The 20,713-nt window shown below is 44.1% G+C and overlaps 1 protein-coding gene across 2 annotated transcripts in view; it reads right to left on the bottom strand.

The window, feature by feature from the left end:
• Window positions 1-12,126: 12,126 nt before the first annotated feature.
• The window catches only part of SRC (SRC proto-oncogene, non-receptor tyrosine kinase), a 95,550-nt gene continuing 86,963 nt past the window's right edge, over window positions 12,127-20,713 (bottom strand). For both annotated transcript variants that reach the window (XM_082226147.1, XM_082226148.1), the window contains one exon: window positions 12,127-19,231. In XM_082226147.1, coding sequence (XP_082082273.1) covers window positions 19,023-19,231 — 209 coding nt within the window. In that variant the 3' untranslated portion in view covers window positions 12,127-19,022. The remainder of the gene's footprint in view (window positions 19,232-20,713) is intronic.

The following is a 20,713-nucleotide window of genomic DNA, read 5'->3' as shown; positions in this document are numbered from 1 at the left end:
AGCTGATTTCACTTGCATGTTTGGCAAAAACTCAGAGTGGTAGAGGCAAAAAAAAGAGGAGAGGTGTTAGAAAGTGGCAATAGATGGTCAGCCATGTAAGACTGACAAACAAGCAATAACAAAATAGTTTGTAATGTAAGCTATTAGAGGCAAGTAGGTTTTGAGGCCTCATCTCAAAAATGATATTGTAGAATTGGAACAGGTTCAGAAAAGCACAACCAAAATAATAAATGGGATTTGATTGCTATGAGTAGGAGGTGAGAAGAAAGAAGTGTATAAAATTATTACATTGTATAGGGATATGGAAAGGCTTTTCTCCCTCTTACTAAAACTCGTGGACACTTGTGGAAGCTGAATGCTGGAATATTCAGGGAAGGGGGAAATACTTATTCATATAGTGCAAAAACTCTGGGATTTTGCCCCCACAAGAGGCAGTGATGGCCACAAACCTGTATGACTTTGAAAGAGGATTAGACAAATCCATTGAGGAGAAGACGACTATCAGTGGCTGCTAGCCATGGTGGCTATATTGTACTCTTGCCCATACAGTACTCTTGCATACGGCCGGAGCAGTATGCTTCTGAATACCAGTTTCTGGAAATCACAGGAGGAGAGAGTAATGTTGCGCTCAGGTCCTGCTTGTGTGGCCTCTGAGAACAGGATGCTGGTGCAGAAGGCCACTCACTGGCCTTGATCCAACAGGGCTATTCTTACCATCATAGTTTCCTTGTTGCAATTAAGAAGATAAGATGGGAAAAGAGTCTCCCTACTGCTTAAGGCCTTGCCTATCTATTGCTCCTGGGCTATGAGCCTTCTGTTGCAGTTAGGTTATGAATTCACCCCCCCCCCCTATCCCTCCCTGTCCTAAAAATGGCTAGATGACAGACCTGCTTCACAAAAAATGGTAGTGACCTGAAACTTCTCAGCATGTGAGGGGGGAAAATTGAAGAGCAAAAGGCTGTTGCTATTGTTCAACAGCGGGGCCTGGCCTTGTGCACTTCACTTTCCTCCTTCCTCGCTTTTTCTCCGGCTTGTCACTTTCACTTTGTATTTGGAAACACTCCACTTGATGGCACAAGCTTGCCTGCTGCTCTGCAATTACACTGACAAGCTAATGTGCCCTTTGACTCAGCCTGTGGAGGACTCCCGTGAGGGGTGTGACAGGCAGCGATGCAGCCAAAAGCACAGCAGACACTTCAAGGCAGAATTTTTAAAAGCATGGGAGGGGGCACAGGAGCACGGAGGCACAACACTTCTGCTCTGCTGCTCTAGTCTCTGTCCTTGAACATTTCAGCAAGGCTTTCAGTGCAGCCCACTAAACCCTTCTGTAGACACTCACTAGCATCCAAAGAACTGTGAAACCAGTGTCCTAAGAGACTTTGGCTATTGGTTTTCCCATGCAGGAGCTTTCTACGGAATGCCATAAAACAGTTATTGGACTGCATGGCTTTCAAAAGCAGCTTGCAGGATGGGAGTCAGCTGTTAAAAGAGAAGAAGGTCAACATGTTTCACTAGGTTAGTTGTTTTTTTGTTTAATTCTGGCCCACATTTTCACATATACTCCCTATATTTGGCTCTGCAAGAACTAAATCATCCTAGGTCCCTTCCATCCCTAAACCTGCCACTTGTGCCTTCAGCTGCCCCTTAATTTTGGAAGGGTTATTGCTGTTTTCACTCCTTCATAGCCGTTTCTTATTCCTGAGAGGTAAAGGTAAAGGGACTCCTGACCATAGGTCCAGTCATGACCGACTCTGGGGTTGCAGCGCTCATCTCGCTTTATTGGCCAAGGGAGCCGGCGTACAGCTTCCGGGTCATGTGGCTAGCATGACTAAGCCGCTTCTGGCGGACCAGAGCAGCGCACGGAAACGCCGTTTACCTTCCCGCCGGAGCAGTACCTATTTATCTACTTGCACTTTGAGGTGCTTTCGAACTGCTAGGTTGGCAGGAGCAGGGACCGAGCAACGGGAGCTCATCCCGTTGCAGGGATTCGAACTGCCAACCTTCTGATCGGCAAGTCCTAGGCTCTGTGGTTTAACCCACAGTGCCACCCGCATCCTATATGTAAAAGGCATCCCATATAGGTTTAGGGGTTTCTTGCCAGTCTTCAAGCACCAGTGGTAGCACCAGCTTTTCTCTTGTGTCTCTAGCTCCTAGCCATGCCAGGTCAGATTATTTGTCCATCTAGCCTAGTATTGTCTACTCTGACTGGCAGCGACTCTGCATGGTCTTGGGTAGAGCTCTTTCACAGCACTTCTTATCTACATTTGTTAATGCATGTTTCTGCATTCGATGGGACTGGTGAGGTTTATTTAGCTTTATCATAGGTAATGAAGGAGTGACTATTTTAATAGGGCAGCTCTTTACGAGATAGACCATATAGCTCAAGGATAGGCTTAGTATGCAGAAAGTCTTTGGTTGTGTCCCTGACGTCTCCAATTAAGAAAGAGTGTCTGTGAGTCCTGAACATCTGCTTGTAATTGGAGTACTGATAGGGTACTCTGTCCTCAATGGACAAGTAATTGGACCTGGTATAAGGCAGCTTCTTAGGTTCCTATGAGCAGATGTTCCTGTTCCATGATGAGCTGCACAGTGCAGTACTACACATTATGCTTACTTCAGGAAATTTATGAAGTATGGAAATAAAGTATGTGTGTCTGTCAAACATCTATTTGTCTATACAGATCTGTGAAACCAAATTGACTGCTTGCTCTCACAGTTTGTGAAGAAACTATTGCTGAAGCAAACTGTATTAGAGGGACATCTGGTGGCAGAATATTGGTATTACAACAAACCATATGGAAGGGAGAAGTATGCCCCTTGTCTCATTTACGGTAAGTTTCACTTCTCTAGTGAGCTCAAATCACTTTACATGTGGATCCTAGGAGTGGGGGGGGGGGTGTCTTGGAAAACCACAGAGCTAGACTTGTTTGGCTTCAGCAGCAGAGCTGTCTGATATTCTTTTGGACCTTCGTTGTGTTCTATTCCACAGGCTTTATACGACTTAACAAATATTTTATCCCTAGCACAGGTCCATATGCTGCTTAAGTTATCTCTCCCCACTGTGAGGCTGAGTAGCTCAGAAGGTAGCGCATGAGACTCTTAATGCCAAGGTTGTGGGTTTGAGCCCCACGTTGTGTGAAAGATTGGACTAGATGTCCCTTGTAGCCTCTTCCAACTCCTCAATTCTCTGATTCTATTATTTTAGTTGCTGGGGTGCTTATTTGAATACTTGGTTTTATATCCCTTTTCTGTTAACTTTCCTTTCTTGCCATGCAAGGGAATGTAATACAACTGAGGACAAGGACAAATAAAATCACAGTGTCTTCTGAGCTCTTAGATGCCTGCTTTCAGAAGTGGCCTTTGCAGCCACAGTAACACAGCTGATCAACTTCTTGTAGTGTTGCCTCTTGCTCACCTTAAGTGTTAAATTAATTGGTATCATGACCTTCTGTGTCAGGACTGATAGCCTCATTAACACATCAGCAGCCTGACTAGTAAGCTTGAGTGAAATGAGGAACGATTCGACCTGAAGGACTGGACTGAGGAAGGTGTGGGGAGAAAGAGACTGTTTCAAATGACTTTTGACTTGCAAGCCTATAAATGGGTCAGTAAATGAGAAGTCTTGGCTCTGTAAGCGAATCTGAAAAGGGGTGTAATTGCAAGTTCGTGTAATTTCCATTGAGTTTGACAATTTAAGACTGACAGCCAGGCTGCCTGTAATTGTAGGCCTAGTGTTGTGATCTCACAGATAGGAATCCTGGAGAATCGTAATGAGATGGTAAACTTGTATCTTTCCTGTACTGCTGCAGGTGGATGCTCATATCACTGAAAGCTCCTCAGTATCAAAATCCCGTCAATGGAGAAAACTAGATCTCAGTGAAGGCTTGAAGAACACTGCTCTATATGGAAGATTTTAAATTTATTTATTTTGCATGGGGAAAACATGTTTTAGAACTACACTGGGGAACCACCAGTGTTCCTGGCTTACAACTCCCACCATCCTTGAGCATTGCCCATTCTCGCTGGAGCTGATGGGAGTTGTAGTTCAATGTCAACATGAGCTGGGGGCTACAGGTACCCACTCTGCACTCTGATGGGCTTCAGAAAGGGTTGGCACTATGCCCTTGTGCCACACTAGCCTTGTTTACTGCAGTATCTTCTGGCCCTCTGTGAGTTCTTCCCACACGGCTGATATACAAATGGTTCCATCTACGCTTTGCAATTTCCCCTCTGTTGTCATGGCTCACTGCTGCTGACTAAGAGCATTCTCGTGTTCAGGTTCTCTCTTCAAGATACCTCCTCCCTTGCCATTTCTCAGAACTGTTCAGCAGACCATTAAGGCTCACTAGAGATCAGCATGAAAACTGACTTTCGAAAGAAAACAAAAGCCCTTCTAAAACAATTGTTTAAAGCTGTCATTGTCTTAAAAAAGGAGGGTGGGAGGAATTGTTCTCACGTAATTGGAATACTAAGTTATAGCCATGGAAACAGTATTTAAAAATCAGTAAGCAGGGTCAAAACAAATGCTACCCCCATTTCCATCATTAGCATATACCCACTCTTCAGGCTGGGACGCGGGTGGCGCTGTGGGTTAAACCACAGAGCCTAGGGCTTGCCAATCAGAATGTCGGCAGGTTCAAATCCCCGCGACGGGGTGAGCTCCCGTTGCTCGGTCCCTGCTCCTGCCAACCTAGCAGTTCGAAAGCACATAAAAGTGCAAGTAGATAAATAGGTACCGCTCCAGCGGGAAGGTAAACGGCGTTTCCGAGCGCTGCTCTGGTTCACCAGAAGCAGCTTAGTCATGCTGGCCACATGACTGTACTCCAGCTGTACGCCGGCTCCCTCGGCCAATAAAGTGAGATGAGCACCGCAACCCCAGAGTCGTCCGCGACTGGACCTAATGGTCAGGGGTCCCTTTACCTTTACTCTTCAGGCCACCTGATATAGGATGGCCCCTATTTTCAGAAAGGATATACTTGGGTGGTGGGGGTGGTTGCTGTTACTGCTTCTTTCCCTTAGAATCATAGAATTGTAGAGTTGGAAAGGGACCCCAATGGTAATATAGCTCCAGCTCCCCTGCAACGGAGAAATCAGAGTTAAAGAATCCAATCCAACATCTGTTTAAAACTCTTAATGGACCTCCACCACCTTCTAAGGTAGTTCATTGCACTGTTGCACAGATAGTTCTTCATTGGTGTATGGAGAATGCCACTTAGTTTGAGCATAGCAGCTCCTGGGAGTCTACCTGCTGCTGAGCCTGCATCTCTTTTCTCCCTCAATAAAGATCTTCTTACATTCAGATAAGAGTCTCTATCATCATAGGCTGGCCAGGAATCAGGACAACCCCCTTCTTCAGTATAGAGCAGGGGTGGGAAACAGGCTGTGACTGGTGAACCAGATGGTTATCTTCCCCACCCTTTATGGACCAGGTCTGACAGGTGAGCAGAGCTTCTGGCAAGGCCAGAAGTAGGGCATGAACACAGTAGCCCTCTCCTGCTTTTGTTCCCTAGCAACTGGTATTCAGATTCTGGCTGCTTTTGATCCTTGAGGTACCTATAATAACTAGGGCTAAGAGCCTTATCCTCCATTTAGCTTAACCCCTTTTAAACACATTGACGCTAGTAGAAATAACAGGAGACATTCTTCCCCATAAGCAAAGTTCCCCACTCAACGTGTGTGTGCGCACGCGCACATGCATGCATGCACACAGACACAAGCACACCTGTACAGTGCAGAAATTTATAATTGCATGTATCTGCAGAATCCCTACAGAAATAAATAATCCAACTCACTTGTTCATGTTACAGATAGGTGTATCTGAAGAAGTGTGCATGCACACGAAAGCTCATACCAAGAACTAACTTAGTTGGTCTTTAAGGTGCTACTGGAAGGAATTTTTTTTATTTTCACTTGTTCATGTACAACATAAGGAGTTGGAGATCTGCTAGACACCTCTTTTGCTTCCGTGATCTCAGGCCAATAATTTTTATACCCTACCCCTAGATTCCAAAGTGATCAAATACTAACACAAACAGCAAGATTAGTTAGCCAATTAACACAATCCCCTAAAGGCACATCAGCCAGCTCAGATCTAGATTAGCAACTGTCCTGACCTGTGGCTGATATATTACTATGGTGCTATGTGAAATGAGGTCAGTAGGCTCTGGGGCTGGTGGGGAGTGCTTGGAGAGGGGAATATGCAGTAGAAGGTAAGATCTGAAAGTTGAATGTTTGACCACTGAAAGAAATTCTACTGCTCCCATTTAGCGGAATGTACAATAATGCTTTTCACACTACAGAACCAATGTCATATTCAGCAAACAACACCCATCTTCCAGCCAGAAGACAAAGGATGAAGATGTGAATTAGAAACCCCTTCTGTTCATGTGTTCCACTATTAGCGCAGAGGTGTGGAGGTCTGAATGTGTAGACTGCCCCATCCAGGTCGAAACAGGGAGCAGCAGATCCATTTCCTCCAAATAGATGAGGCCTTGGATGTGAGGCATTTCCACCTTTGTAGCAGCGCACTTAACATCCATATTAAGAAATTGGAGTGAGATGTTGCCATTGCACAGCATTATATTGTGCGTATTTGCAGGGTGGCTGGGAATCAAGAGCCTTTCCAAATGATTTAAAATAAAAATAAAAATCCTCCATCAGTGAGATGTATAAGTTGGGCAAGACCTGTTCAATACCAATACTGTAGTCCCATGCCCACCAAAGAAATGATACAATTAAAGAAAACTTTTTAAAAAATGGTTAATGAAGTGGCAAAGTGGTGCATGGCAAGGGTAATGGCTTTTCAGCCAATATTTTCATATATTAAAACTGGCACCAAGTGATTGGATGAGCTCTTGTGCTGTGCAACCTCAGCACTACAATAATAAGTGGACAGAAAAAACTAATGCAGACACATGTGTATTTACTGCACTAAAACTGATGGTTCAGTGGAAGGCATTAGAACAGGGATGGGAAACCTGTGGCCCTCCAGACATGGGCCCCCAAATCAATAAAAATCAATAAAAAATACATAGCTAACTGAGGTTCTGCCGCCGCCCCCCAAACAAAAGATCTACCCTCCCAACAAAAATCCTGGCTATGCCCATGCCTCCAGATGTTGTTGGACTACAATTCACATTGTTACCATTGACCATGCTGACTGGGGCTGTTGGGAACTGGAGTCCAACCTTCATTTGGAGAATGCAGTTTCCGCATCCCTGAACTATAATATATTCCACACCACCCTCCCACAGTATAGTTTGCTACTGTCAAGAGCAACAACCGATAATTCCTAAGAAGCCTCTGAATTGCAAAGAGTTTCATGGTGGTTAAGGAAAACCTTCCTTATGACATCTCCTTTAAGAGACAGCTGTGCTCAGCATTGTGCCCTACTTTCTTCCCAGCCTCATGCTGCCTCAGTGTTTTTTAGATTTCAGAGGAATAATGGCTGGCAGAAATCTTCTTTTACCTTTTCCCCAGTAGAAATGGATGCACCAATTAAGCAATCAGTCCATGTGTCAGGGACTTGCAGGGAAGATGTTGCTGAAGAGAGAAATTCCCTTTCATTTTGTAAGCTGCTTTAAAGAGGGTGTGTAATACAAAATATTAAACATTTAAAAAAGGAGTATGACTCACTTACCAGCTTGGTAGATCAGAGGAACAGGGGGAAAGAAACAAGCTGGTGGAAGTTTGGAAATCAATGGTTGCAAACTGAGCAAGTAAGAGGGCTCCGGGGCTTGGTGGCTTTTCAGAAGTGAAGCTTTGTACAGAGAATTATGTATGAAGTGCAGCATGAGTGAACGATGGCACATCATTTGGTGCCTTGATAACTATACGAATTTAAACAAGACAGAGCTGCCTCAAGGCCAATAGAAGTCAGTGCATTAGTGAAGTTGGCTAGAAATTTCCTAGGGGCCCAAGGAAAAAGGAAATGTATGGGGGTTCTCTTGAGCTCCTAAGCTGATTTGGGTGTGGTGGAGTAGAGGCAGGAGAGATGGAAAGCCCAGTTGCATAGTGGAAGCCCTTGTGTGGGCTTCTACTAGTGGGACTGGTCTGATGAGATGAAATAACCCATATGTATGCCACTCTTAACAAACCTAGACAATATCTTAAAAAGTAGAGACATCACCTTGCCAACAAAGGTTCGTATAGTAAAAGCTATGGTTTTCCCAGTAGTGATGTATGGAAGTGAAAGCTGGACCATAAAGAAGGCTGATTGCTGAAGAATTGATGCTTTTGAATTATGGTGCTGGAGGAGACTCTTGAGAGTCCCATGGACTGCAAGAAGATCAAACCTCTCCATTCTGAAGGAAATCAGCCCTGAGTGCTCACTGGAAGGACAGATCGTGAAGCTGAGCCTCCAATACTTTGGCCACCTCATGAGAAGAGAAGACTCCCTGGGAAAGATCCTGATGTTGGGAAAGATGGAGGGCCCAAGGAGAAGGGGAAGACAGAGGACGAGATGGTTGGATAGTGTTCTTGAAGCTACCAGGATGAGTTTGACCAAACTGCGGGAGGCAGTGGAAGACAGGAGTGCCTGGTGTGCTCTGGTCCATGGGGTCACGAAGAGTCGGACACGACTAAATGACTAAACAACAACAACATGCCACTCTTAGGGAAAGGATGCAGATATAAATGTGAGATATAATACAGTGGTACCTCGGTTTATGAACAGTCCTGTTTACAAACTATTCAGTTTATGAACGCCGCAAAACCAAAGTAGTGTTCCGGTTTGTGAACTTTAGCTCGGTCTACGAACGGAAGCCAAACAGTAGAAGGGCACCGGCGGCGGGAGGCCTCATTAGGGAAAGCGCACCTCGGTTTAAGAACAGATTTGGTTTAAGAACGGACTTCAGGAACGGATTAAGTTTGTAAACTGAGGTACCACTGTACAGGCAAGATTCTGGACACCTACATCTAACTGACCCTCTTTGGTTATCATGCTTAGCAAAAGGTTGACACTTTAGAGGATGAGGGATGTAATTGGGATTTTTTTTTGCACTGTGGCTGGGCACCAGGTGGCAGCAGGCTAATACAGAAGCAGAACTGCAGGGATCCAGAATCTGCATTTTTAAAAGAGACAGATAATCTCAAAAGAGCAGTTTGAACAGGTAAAAACTTAGTATCAAGGAAATTTCAAGTCAGGTTTCAGCCAAATGGAGCCAGTGTGGTGTAGTGGTTAAGAGCGGTAGTCACGTAATCTGGGGAACCGGGTTCGCGTCTCCGCTCCTCCACATGCAGCTGCTGGGTGACCTTGGGCCAGTCACACTTCTCTGAAGTCTCTCAGCCCCACTCACCTCACAGAGTGTTTGTTGTGGGGGAGGAAGGGAAAGGAGAATGTTAGCCGCTTTGAGACTCCTTAAGGGGAGTGAAAGGCGGGATATCAAATCCAAACTCTTCTTGTAGAACACAGTACAAAGGAGAGCGCCCTAAAAGCACAACTTGCCAGATAAGGCAAATCACACCCGAAAGATTTGGATAAGGATTGAAAACTTGTGGCCCTCTAGATGTCAGAACTCCAGCTCCCATCAGCCCCAGCCAACATGATCAGTGGTCAGGAGTAATGGGAGTTGTAGTCCAGCACCATTAGGAGCCCCACAGGTTTCCCATCAGTGGCTTAGGCTATTATTTTTGATGACTTGGAGGTTCTTGAAAGTGCCAGAAAAAACATCTGATCCAGCTTTTAAAAATCTGGCATGGCACTTATATTATGTTTCTCCGGGCCTGTCAATATAACACAGAAGCAAGCTCATAATTGTTTGCCTATATGCAGAAATCTTTGGCAGTGGCTGAAGTTCACTGACTGATTGAGACGACCAAGCCAATGTCATTCTCTTCCCATGGATTCTGTTGCTGCAGGCTAACAGGGTTGCCTGCACTTTGCAGTCTTGATATATAAAGCAGATGTGAAAGGGTAGGCTAAGATAAGACAGAGCGAGCTTCTGGCCCCAAAACAAATGAGACATGGTGATGAGAATTGAAACCAGCTCCAGCCACAAAATGTTGGTGTCCTGAAGAAGAATCTTTGCAAAGCCATTGCTCTTACACAGAGAAATGTTTCTGTACTCAGGCCCACCCGGCTTTGCTATGGAATGTGTGGGTTATATGTATTTTGCATGTTCACAATGACATTGTGCAAATGCAGCAATTGATACCTGGTAGTGACATAATTGATACCTGGTAGTGACATAATCCTGAACAAATGAAAAGTAGTAGTTTTAAGTTACAGGAGGCAACAGGAAGTGAAACAAGACTTCCAGAGGCCAGGGAGGGAAACCTCAAGCTTGTTTCTTACCCACTACCAGAGGCGCACCTAAGCTCCCTTGCACTCTTGGCAAGGGGCTGTATCAGCCAGCGCCCCCTTGTCCCTTGCGCTCCTCTGCCAAGGTGCCCAGAGAAGCCGGTGTACCTCTCCCGGCTGCCCAGAGCAGTGGAGGAGCAGCCTGAGGAGCACATGGACGGGCCTCTAGCCAGAGTGGGTAAGTGCAATTTTTGCATCACATTGGGCCTGTGCCCTTGGAAGGGGCCAACCTAGCCAACCCCCAAGTACCCCCTTGCCCACTACCCAGAAGCAGATGTGCTTGTCGGCAGCTACTTAATGAAATATAGATACATTGGGCATGGAAGCACAGAAAATCTGAAAGTGCCTCGCTTGTTATGGACATACTTTTTGCACTCAGCACATAGCAAGTGATCTGTGCGATCACTTTTGTACTTCCACCACCTGCAGCAATACCAGCAGATGATCCTGTGTTTGACTTCCAGGTTGAAGTGTGCCCGTACATGCTTATATTAAGTTGTGAAGGCCAAAGCACACCATAGGTACATTGTGAGCAGTGCTACATTTGCCTAACCCCATAATGATTTATAATTTGTTTGGGGGCGGGGGAGGTAGTGTTTAAAACACCAGCAATGCTATGACTCCTGGTACCTTATACAGAATTCATCTAAATACATCCTATTATACTGTGCACACCACAACCTCACCAGCTTTCCCCCTTTATCAACGAGTAGCAACAGTTCTCCTGGGCCTTTTGACTTTTCTCCTCCTGTTACTTCTTCCATCACCAATGATGATAAATGTGCAGCTAGCTTTCCCCAACATTGAGTATCCAGGCCACACTTTAGCACCAGCAGCACCTTCCTGCTTAGGGACCCAAAGTGATTGTTTTGATGCCCTACCAATGGTGGTGTTGGCCATGCAGAGGATTGCCATTTCAGTTTCCAGGACAGAGGAGAGAGCTACACATTTCAGCGAGCAGGAGCTTTTCAGCAAGTTTTAAAAGGCCCAGAGATTCAAGATTTAAAGTGCAATAAAGTGGTTTAGGTTGAGATCAGTTGTTGAGCTTATGATGCATATTACACACATGCACACACACACAGCAGAACTACATTGTAAGTACAGATCAATTAGTTATCCCTTTTTGAAGCAACATGATGTGTGTTTTTGGCATGTGTACTAAGTACATAAGTCCATTACGTTTGAGCTGCACTCCTCTACCTACTTTCCTAGGAGTAAGCCCCACTGAACTTAGTGAAACTTACTTTTAAGTACAGTGGTACCTCGGGTTACAGACGCTTCAGGTTACAGACTCTGCTAACCCAGAAATAGTACCTTGGGTTAAGAACTTTGCTTCAGGATGAGAACAGAAATTGCACGGCGGTGCAGCCGCAGCTGGAGGCCCCATTAGCTAAAGTGGTGCTTCAGGTTAAGAACAGTTTCAGGTTAAGAGCGGACCTCCGGAACGAATTAAGTACTTAACGCGAGGTACCACTGTATACACATATAGAATTGCACTGTTAATATTTTATAAACATTGTCACTCAGCATGTAGAAGCAGCAAGCTGAGGTGGCCAAAAACACAGATTCTCTTTACAAAATCGTATGTGGTCAGAAACGTCATGGGGGATGGCATCCCAATGATGTCAATATGGACTTGCATGACATTTGATACGGCAGGTCATTTCTCTCTTTGAAAAGCAGGGGGTTGGATTAGATTACACATGAGGTCTCTTCTAACTCCACAATTCTATGATTCTCCCTCTCTCACCCACACCTGTGTACCATTTACTTGTATTTAACAAAACTGCAAAAAATGGAAAGGAAAAAAGACATACACCGCTGAATTAAAAAAAGGACTTTCATCTCCATACATTTAGCAATTTTATTTTTTTGATAACATTTTATTTTCAAAAAAAGAGTTAAGTAGTCTGACACTAAAAAGGGAGGGGCGGGAGAAAGGGACACAGAGAAAAAGTTGATTACATTCTCTGCATAGTTTTCTGGAGATTTTACAAAATGTGTGCAGTCCCCCCCCCCAACACACACACACACAATTACATTAGCAGAAGAAATCCGTGTAAGGACTTGTTTAAACTTCATTCAGCCAGTGCCAGAGCCTCCCTCTGACAGATTCACACATTGTGGGCTTTTTAAAAAAATGAAGACGTGAATAAGGAAGAACAAGGCCAACACAAGAAGCTCTCTTAATGCTTCCTTCAGTTCATGAGTTCATTGCAAAGGTCAGATTCTGATCTGAAGATGGACTCCAGTATACAAGCATCCTTCCTGTGTACCAAAGTCGCCTATGCCATGCATGATGGGCGGGGGAAGACGGGGAAGTTCACACAAGGGAATCTTGACTCATTTTTCTTTGAAAAAATTGTGTGTGACAAAGAAGAAAAGTAAGATTAAGTACACTGTTCATTTAAATTAGTATTCATAATCATTATTGCTATACCAAAAGCAGAAGAGAAATCTGTGGTTTTAAACTGATCTACTTGTCTTGATTTTTTAATATAAAAAAATGTACATACTTGGAAAAAAGGATTCTTTTTACATTAATATCTATATATATTATATATACACACACGTACACATATGCACACAGAGACTGGTTTTAGCTCCTACACTGAAGCATTTCCCAGTTAGGTATATGTTTCGTTTTGTATTTGTCAAGAAGCTGTTTCTCCGTGGTGGCTGACATTTAAAAATAAAGTTATTCCTTCCTTCCATCTCATCAGAAGGGGTTTCTTGACATACTTGAACAGAAACAACAAATCTGGCATCTCTTTGGAGTGAAGGATGCCACACACCCCATCACTCCGGTAAAACAACTGTACCAGCTTGTACAAAAAAACAACCCTGGTCACATAATTTGAATACCCCAATGTAAGTCCGGCTCACAAATGAATGGTGCTAAAGAAAACCCCCCAAATACAGTAATATTACACCGTGAGGAAATGGCTCGATCACAGATTTAAGAGACTGGATTTTTAGGTCTAGTTCTGAGAGGCAGAAAACTTGCATCTAGGCTGCACTTTGTAAATTGCAGGCGGGTCATACGGTCAACTCCCCCCTTGCACAGGGAATTAAATATCAGAAGGGATTTAGCCTACTCCCCACTTTAAAAGAGTTTTGTAGATGGATTATTTTTCTTTATTGTAGGGAAAACCTTGCAAACATATGAGCCCTTGCTCAGTTCAAAAGTGGCACAACCCAGGCACGATTTGCCGATTTGCCACCTCAGTTAGGATGGACTAGTATAGAAAGCGAACAAGACTAGAGGGAGCAGCATTTCACCAAAAAATAAAATACAAAACAAAAGGCTGTTTCCCATGCGGGCTAATTGTCAGCCCACATTGGTGTTCCAAATAACCATGCTTTAACAAAGGAAAGTTCTGATGTGAATTCAATATACACTGGCACACTGGAATACTAAAAAAAAGGCTGAAGGGGCAAAGTCCTTCTCAGTCCTGGATGTGAAGGAGGTACAAGGGAATGTTCAGCTTGGCAAAGGAATAGAAAGAGAACCGAATGTTTTGAGGTTTGGGAAGGCACAGTCTCCTGAATTCCAAGCTTAGTTCCTTTCTCATTTAATGTGGCATGTTGCTGGAGTGGTCCTCATAGGAGCAGAATTTGAAATCAATACATCTGAGAAAATGATTATTATTTTTTTAAAAACCCAGCATATAGTCTTTTGAGTACATATGGAAAAAAGCACGCATAAGGCATATTATGAATAAGCAGTGTAGAAGAGATATAGAAAGGTAGGGGGTAAGTTGCTGCCCTTTATCTGTACCTCCTACAAGGCATTGGAAAAAGGAAAGCAGACCTTGTTCCCAACACAATAAAAGTATGCATTTTACTAGAGGTTCTGCAGGAGGTGGGGATTTTGGCATATAACAAAGCAATTGTTTGAAAGTACAGGCACCTAAGAGAACCCATGACTAAATTTTAAACACTATTGCTATGATGCACTGAGCATTTTGCGGTTCTGAGGTACACACACTTACTTGGCATAAGATGGAGATTTGGCTCAGTAACCTCAAAAAGATACTGAGGTCTGGTCTTCAGCATCATAAAAACTTGAATCTGGACTTTTTGGGAAAGGAGCTTGTGCAAAATATGGGAACTCTGCCCCATTCCAGGTCCCTTCTCCTGCCAACAGGCATGGGTGCAGGACTGAGTGGCGGGGAAGCACACAAAATCTTGTCATAACTTCATACCATTTTTGGTGCCTTCTCAGCTGTGCTCTATCTCTGGCAGAAATAATCTCTGGTTGAGTCAAATTGCCTTTGAGGTGGACAGAGGTCCTCCGTTCAAAAACTGTGGACCTTTCTCTTTGAATGAGATAAGAGGTATCAAATCTCCACTTTGGACCTTTCTGAGCAAAGCCCCGCCCTCCAAAACCCCTCTCCCAGTCTAACACTGAGCTGATAACAGCAGCAAAAAGGTCCTGCTCAAATGAGATGGCAAAACAGAGAATGAATGAAGCAACAAGACACCTTCTTGTCTAAAACAATTAAGTTCTTGGAAAGCCGGTCCTGCCAGAAATTGGTCCTGAATAAGGGAAAATCGGATAAATGGAGGGGGGGACTCTGCCCTTGGAGGTTTTTTTTGGGGGGGGGATTTTTGGCACATTGGAGACCTTCCAAACTTTAGGCATGAAAAAGTAAGACGACCAAGTGATGGCACGGCGACAACAATGAATTCCAACTAAGTACAATTGCAACAAACATTCTTATCACTTTTAAGAGTCACATGCACTTAAATCAATATCCAAAGCCACTGAGCAACAACTCAGAGGACGCAAGAGCTATATACAAAGGGGGAAGGGGCTATTTTACAGCTGTTAAGAAATTCTCCTAATAAAAAGTGTGGTGCACTGCAGAAGGGTTTTCTGTACATTAGAAGTAACCATTGCAACAGAAGGCAGATCTATTTGCATATCGCTTAGAAAGGGTTTTGTGGATGGTGGCAGGCCACATTGGAGAAAACTGCGGAACTGGCGTTCATTACACTTTCTCGCTCTGCAGTGTGACGATGGCAAGGTTCCACTCCAAACATGGGCCAAGAGCTGCTGTTCTCCGTAGGAATAGGGCTGTTTCATGGACTGTAGGCTTGAGACTTAGTGGCAACCATAGGCCTCAAGCCAGAGAGTGTCAGTCATACTTGTGGCTGAACAAGTTTAATTGGTTTCAATAGGACTTTAAAGGTGGGGAGGGACGGCTAGTTCTCTATAGATTTGGGATTTCCAGTAGAAGTGCTAGATATGGAATCATTCAGCTATCTGTCTTGTGTCAAAGGAAGCAAGTTTAACTATTTGGGTTCAAACCTGGTCAAATGTTGCTGTATATATTTGCACAGAGGCACTTGGCTCTAGTCCATTAATGTTTTGGTAGAAATCATGGAATGCCCAAATATAAGGGTTGTAGCCAATGTAGTCCTACTCACAGCAGACCCATTGAAATTAAGGAATATGACTAACTTAGGTTCATTTAATTCATGTTCCTTAATTTCAGTGGCTCTCCTCCAAGTAAGACTTAGTTGGATAGACAAGCACACTGCATTTTGTTGAGGGAGTGACAGCTGAAAGCTTACCTTGAGTGACAAGGAGACCCACCTTTCAGTAGTGAGAGTTTTCTGACAAGATGCTGAAGCAATCTTGTTGGTGTTTTTTTTTTTTAAAAAAAAATTTAATCAGCCTCAACTCACGGCCTACACAACAGGCACTTTGGAAAAATCGCCCTTTCAGTCCCTTTGAGGCTATGAGTCTGGGATGCAGTGTGTTGTCTGTAGAATTGCCCTAGTTAACAAATCAACGTGGCTCCAAGTCTGAACTCTCATGCCAGCTCCTGGAGTGCATCTCAGGTCTCCCCTAGCGTGATGTACACAATTACTCCATCTGCCCTTGGGGTGCAGATTCCTTGGCCTAACAAGCGCTAATGTAACAGGCATGCTCCAGCCAAGTCCATTGCAGCTTTATATATTTTGCTCCTCCGTGTGAGTGAAGGTCATGGAGTAAGGTCGCTGCAGCACACCAGCTGCTGATGGGACTAGGTACTGGTGCCCAAGTCTCCATCTTGTTCGGTTCCTTGCTCTTTCCCAAGAAGGGGCTGATTCTGGCATCTTGCTGATTTTAAAACAGACTGATAGTTGATTCTAAAAGCTTCCCCCCTCCGACAGTGCAAAGATTGCCAAGTTGAATTCTGTTGCATATGCACAAGCTGAAATGTAAACTGCAACCAGCTGCTCAAATGCCAGCTGCTGTTAAAAACAGCTCCTGATGTGCAGCAGGATGGATATGAGTATGGAAAGCTCTGCAGGATATGTGGAAAGTGACAAGTGATCAAGGAAGAGACTGCACAGGGTGTGATCCAGCAGAAGTCTGAACATCCATTTTTAAGGACTTTTATGGCCAAACTATACACTGAATGTTGCATATTTCTCTTCTCTGACATTTGCTTTTTTGAACTGAAAGCAGTTTATTGTGTTGTGAGTTTTTAGCAGAGTAACACCACATGATCTGTATCTACCTGCACTTCAGCTTAACCATTTTCCTCCCAGTTTCCCCTCCACTCCGAATCAGCTCAGGAAGGGGTAATTTTAACTGAAAGACAGCCAGAACGCACAAGTTTAAGCAGCCCTTCCCCCTAATGCTCCTTTGGTGAAACCCACAGCCTAGTGACTGCCTTTAGTTTACTAGAGGAAAAAATACAGGCAGTGGAATGTAACATTCAGCTTGCTCATTAGTACTTCACAGGGTTCAGCTATTGTCCTCACTTTCCCCCACTGCTTCAGCCAATAAGGCTTTAAAAGATGGAAGGAAGATAGAAGAGGCAAAACAAGGACATTTGGCATGATTTGTACCCCAGGAATAATTGGGACTAGTTTTAGGTCATAACCAAATCAGAAGCATAAACAGGGACTTGCATTTCTTAAAGGATTGCTCTGTAGAAGGGGCCTATGTGGAGATTGCAAGCTCTTATCAGTAGTTTTAGAACAGGGCTGGGTTAAACCCCTGACCTAAAATTCTCTCCAGCAAGGGATCATCCTGGGGATCATATAGCACTGGGAAGCAGGTTTAGTGAGGAAGGACAAAAATCAAGTTTTGCAGGGTTCTATGTACTTTGCTACTTTCTTTGTCGGATTTGTTCTTCCCCATGTGCATCACCTTCTCACATACTGTATGGGAGAAGGGGGCTGCCCTCAGATGGCAGGGCAATGCAAGGCCTTTTTACCCTGTCTGAACCAGAAGTGCACCCACTGTGCTGATGCAGCACTGCAGAGCAACTTGTTCAGCTGAAGTTTGCCCAGCAGCAATATTATGCCCCTGAGGGACCAAGGAGCCTTGGAAATGGTTAAGATTAAGATGCACTGATGTGGAAAAGAAAAGGAACCGTGTACTTGATGAATTCTTAAAATGCCATGTGGAAGACTTTTATTCCCTGGGCTAACAGCTGGCATTCAGGGGACTTACGACCCAGGTAGAGTATATCCCTTCTTGCCAGTCTAAGACATTTCTGTTCATAATTTCACTTTATTAGGGTTGAAAGGCTAGGCTGGAAGACAAGCCTGCAGTCCAAGAACAAACACAGCTCTAAAAAATGCGCAAGCCAGCACTACCACAAGCATCAAAATTAAAATCCCTAATCAATTGCAGAGTATGACCTCCTCAAGAAGTTCCTTCAGTTCAACATCAAAGTAACCAATGTGGTGCCCTCCTAATATTGTTGGGCTACATCTCCCGTCAGTCCCAACCAATACAGTCAATGATCAGGCATGATGGGAATCATAGTTCAATAAAATCTGGAGGGCCCATATGTTTGCTATCGCTGTTCCAAGGCAAAGATGAACCAAACCCTACAACTGAACTGCAAACCCAGCACCCTGAGTCCTGTTTCTTCTATGGCTAAGAGCAAGTGCACCACACACACACACACACAAGACAAGACTGGGCGGACAGTGACACATCCTCAGTGGCCCAGAAGAGAACAGTGGCAGATTGTACATATATACACATATTAAAAAAAGAGGACCATAAGTACATGGAAATGTGACATGTTCCAAATATAAGCGGGCTGCCATTTTTTCCTGGAGTGAAGCAGTCAGTCCAACTCCACGCAGTGGGATTTGGATGGGACAAGGAAAGGGGAAATTGTGCTGGTTTCAGACATAAAGGAGAACAGAAGCCATATGAATTTGAAAAGGCATAATGCTGTAGCATCACCACTAAGTCAATCAGAGATGACCCAAGTGCTTTGAAGCCATGCAGCCATGAAGTAGCCCACATCATCACCATCAGACGCAGCATTGCCATGTTCTTGCTGATGGATGTGAAGGATGGTTTGGAGGGAGGGCAGACTCCAGAGGGCAGGCGGCCCACAGGAATAGGATCCCTGGTTTTTATTTGGCCTCTTCTCTTCTGGAAGAACTTGGCTTTTCTGAAACCCTGTTTTTCTGCACCGTAGCCAACTTCATATCAAAAAGTAGAACCATGACACTGCTAATTTATGACCTATTGAGGCCTTAGGTAACCCATAACAGCCAAGGGCACCACATTTGTTTAACAAAGGGCCCCCCCGTACTATCCTCAAAAGGAAGGGCAAATCAGCAGAACGAGGAAGAGACCCTGGCAGGTGCTCCAGACATGTTTCAAGTATGGCTCAAAGTCTCTCGCTTGAGCACATATGCAGTAGGAGCAGCATAGAGTCTTTGGCACTGAATTCTGTTCCCAGATCTATAGGTTCTCGCCTGGCTGATATTGAGGCTCTGTTGATGTGAAATAGTCCTCCAAGAAAGCTTGAAGGTACTCAAAAGTCGGCCTTTCCTCAGGATCCTTCCTCCAGCACTGACACATCAGATCATGCAGAGACTCTGGGCATTCTGGTGGGCAGGGCATCCGGTAGCCTCGCTCTACTTGATCAAGCACTTCCCGGTTCACCATACCTATTGGTACAAAAGCAGACAGGTGTTCAGTAAACACTACTTGCATGTAAGTGTACATACATGCATCCCACTCCTGGATCCCATACATTATCACTTCTCAGAAAAGGAGTATGCAACCTGGCTCTTCAGTAGAACAGTTTAGCCAAAATATACAGAAGTGTTGCTAACAAAGTATGCTCCTGTTTACTAAGTACAGTTCAATTTGCATTACAGTGGAGCGATTTGCATTACAGATTTAATTTGCATTACAGTGGATGCATCAGAGCACTCCTGACCATATGTCAGGAGTGCTCTGATGGTGTTTCCTGCTTGGCAGGGGGTTGGACTCGATGGCCCTTGTGGTCTCTTCCAACTCTATGATTCTATGATTTAAGTAGCATTCCTAAAGTCTGGCATCAAGCAGAGAGGGGGAGCCTGTGGCCCTCCAGATACTGGACTCTTAACTCCCATCAGCCCCAGCCAGCAAGGACAACGTCCAGGGATGATGGGAGCCCAATAACACCTGGAGGGTCACAAACTTCCCATCTCTCACACAAAGCCTGTCACCTTTCTTCTTCTCCTGCCAGCAAACAGAGAGCTAGGCACTAGCTGGGTATGGGACGCAGGGATTTTCCCCATAGCCCAATCCTGTAATGTGTTTGTAACATTCGGATGTTTTTTATAGTCTGTAGAAACTATTTTATTGTTTATCAAACTTCTCTTGTATTTAATGTCATTTTTCTCATGCTGTAGACCACTTCAGGGATTTGAGCCACCCATAATATTACTGATGTGGAACTGAACCATGAATAAAAGGGAGTGGTCCCCCCCCCCGGGTATCATTTTGCAACAGTAATATATGAATGGGGCTTCAGAAGGAAAGCAGAAGTCTACAGAGGAATTAAAACTCTGGATAAATCCATTTTCTATGAGACACTTGCTGATTTTGTCTCCCATAATTGTGAAAGGTCTTATTGTTGGTGTATATCCTCCACAAATCATATATTAGCTTTCTTTTTCCAAAGCTATTAATTAATTAAAATCTATTCTACCTGACTAGTGTCCATGCACCACTCACAATGACGCACAACAATTAAAAATAAAAACACAACCAAAATATATTAAAAATGCAAAGAATAGGATAAACCAAGGTGGTTGGGCGAACCCACAACAAGTCCATGGGCTGCATCTACTCTACCAAACCACAGAATGCAACCTCACAACTTTTATCTCCTGATCTAAACAGCATTAAAATGCTCTGCTTCCTCTTTAAAGATCCTCTGTAAAGAACAGGCAGAGGGATTGTTTTATCTCTAGTTTTGGAGCTCAGCAACACACCACAAAGATTGGACATACATTTCCACAGAGTGTTGGAGGTGTGGGTGGGTAAATTGCTGACTTTCACTCTTAAAGAGCAGGCAGGCTTTATTTCTGATATTAGCACTGTAGGAGACAGTATTCTTCTGCCTTGGAGATCCTTGTCCCTTTCCAAGTGAATGAGTT

Source organism: Podarcis vaucheri (genome assembly GCF_965113315.1).
Source record: "Podarcis vaucheri genome assembly, chromosome: 6".
NCBI lineage: Eukaryota > Metazoa > Chordata > Lepidosauria > Squamata > Lacertidae > Podarcis > Podarcis vaucheri.
Note: the sequence above shows the minus strand (reverse complement) of the source record. Positions and strands in the feature narration are given on the sequence as shown.